This window comes from Nasonia vitripennis (genome assembly GCF_009193385.2).
Source record: "Nasonia vitripennis strain AsymCx chromosome 3 unlocalized genomic scaffold, Nvit_psr_1.1 chr3_random0006, whole genome shotgun sequence".
NCBI classification, from domain to species: Eukaryota; Metazoa; Arthropoda; class Insecta; order Hymenoptera; family Pteromalidae; genus Nasonia; species Nasonia vitripennis.
The window spans coordinates 941214-943154 of record NW_022279625.1 but is presented as its reverse complement, the minus strand read 5'-3'; the positions used below and the strand labels follow the sequence as shown (position 1 = coordinate 943154).

Sequence of the window (1941 nt, the reverse complement as noted above, 5' to 3'; positions counted from 1 at the left end):
TCAGTAAATATGCTTGGGTCGAGCCTTTACGTGACAAAAGTACAAAAAGTGTTGTAACTGCTTTCGATGAAATCTTAAAAAGAGCCGATGGGCGACGCCCAATTCTTATACAAACTGATCGAGGCAAAGAGTTTGTCGGATCAGATTTTCAAAATTATTTAAAACAACACAAGATTAATTTTCGAGTGGCACGTAATCCCGATGTTAAAGCAGCCGTCGTCGAGCGTCTAAATCGCACGCTCAAAGAACGTATGTTCAGATATTTTACTCACAAAAATACTCATAGGTATATCGATGTTATTGAAAATATCGTTTACGCGTATAATCACACTATACATAGTGGTACTAAAATGGTTCCGGCAGTTGTAAATATTCGTAATGCAGTTGTGGCAAGAAACAATTTAGAAAAAAGAGCTCTTAGTCAGAGAAAAAAGTCTAGAGCACATATATACAGCGTGGGTGACCATGTTCGCATCAGTCGGTTGAAAGGCACCTTCGATAAAGGTTACGAAAAGAATTGCAGTGAAGAGATCTTTAAGATTACCCGTGTCTCACGTCGTCAAAATCTCTTCATCTATGAATTGACTGATTTAGAAGGTGAAATAATCGACGGATTTTTTTATCCCGAAGAACTAGCTCGAGTTGGCGATGATCGTTTGTCACAAAATAAGGAATTCAAAGTGGAACGTGTGATCAAGAGTAGGGGACGTGGTGTTAAAAAACAAGTTTTTGAAAAGTGGCTTGGATATCCTGATAAATTTAATTCGTGGATTAAAGCAAGCGAAATCGTTACACTTTAAACATGGCTGAGGACGAATTTTATTTGATATTACCGAGTAACAGTAGTATGAAATATTTTTCTGAAAATACAACATCTTGCTTCACCACGCACTTATCGCACGAAGTACGTCTGCATGGTAAGTGGAGTGTTGCTCTCACGGAAATCAGCATACCATGCACGATGATACATATTCAGAAACACGAATGTAATATAAAGTTTGTTAACGCACGTAGAATAGCAGTTGCAAGGAAGAGAGACATATCTGAATATTTACCGGATTGGACAAACGACAAACACAACGATGCCATATTTGCACCAGGTGTTTACGAGAATCTCAACAATCTCACAGAAGCTATAAACAATATACCTGAATCTCACTTACGTATTGAACAGGCAAAGAAAAAAGTGGTTATTACAATTTACATAAAAAGTGTGAATGTAAGGAAACTCATTTTTTCAGCTTGAGCGAAAAGGTCAAACGTATATTTGGCTTTGAGAATGAAAAATATAGAAATCAGGAATTTATACCCATGATTCCATCTGTAGAGTCGAAAGAAAATGCAACATTGGTAGGAAACAAACCTGGTTGTTTGGCAAGAGCGATAGCTGATCAATTTTTCGTTTACTCAGATATTTGTATTCCGTACACAGTCGGTGACGTTCAAGCATCCCTTTTGCGCATAGTAACACTCGATAATTCAAAATATAAATTTGGTGCGAGAGTGGTCAAACAATTTGCACCGGGAATTTATCTACCTTTGTTAAATAACACATTTCAGAATATACTAATAGATATAAGAGATGAAAATGGGAATCATATACCATTCGAGTACGGGACGTTGACCGTAACACTACATTTCAAGCGCATTCTCTGAGAAAAAAAATGGCTTACTACGCAGAATACTATACCGATCAAATCGGTGGTGGTGATGGTGGAGGAGGAGGAGGAGGAGGAGTACGTCGAGTGTTTGCAGGTTCAACTTATCAGCGAGGTCACGGTGGAATCGGCAGCTTTTTGAGTGGATTATTTCGAAGAGTTTTACCTTACATTACGAGTGGTGCTAAAGCCGTTGGAAAAGAAGCTATCAGAGCAGGAATGCATGTACTAGATGATGTGGAAAATCACGGAATCAATTTTAAACAAGCTGTAAATATGCGCA

At 38.1% G+C, this 1941-nt stretch overlaps 1 protein-coding gene across 1 annotated transcript; it reads left to right on the top strand.

Moving 5' to 3' along the window:
- Positions 1 to 350: 350 nt before the first annotated feature.
- Positions 351 to 800, top strand: LOC116416725. Its single transcript, XM_031925975.1, has one exon. It carries the CDS (start codon positions 351 to 353, stop codon positions 798 to 800), a length of 450 nt encoding a protein of 149 aa, XP_031781835.1.
- Positions 801 to 1941: the final 1141 nt, after the last annotated feature.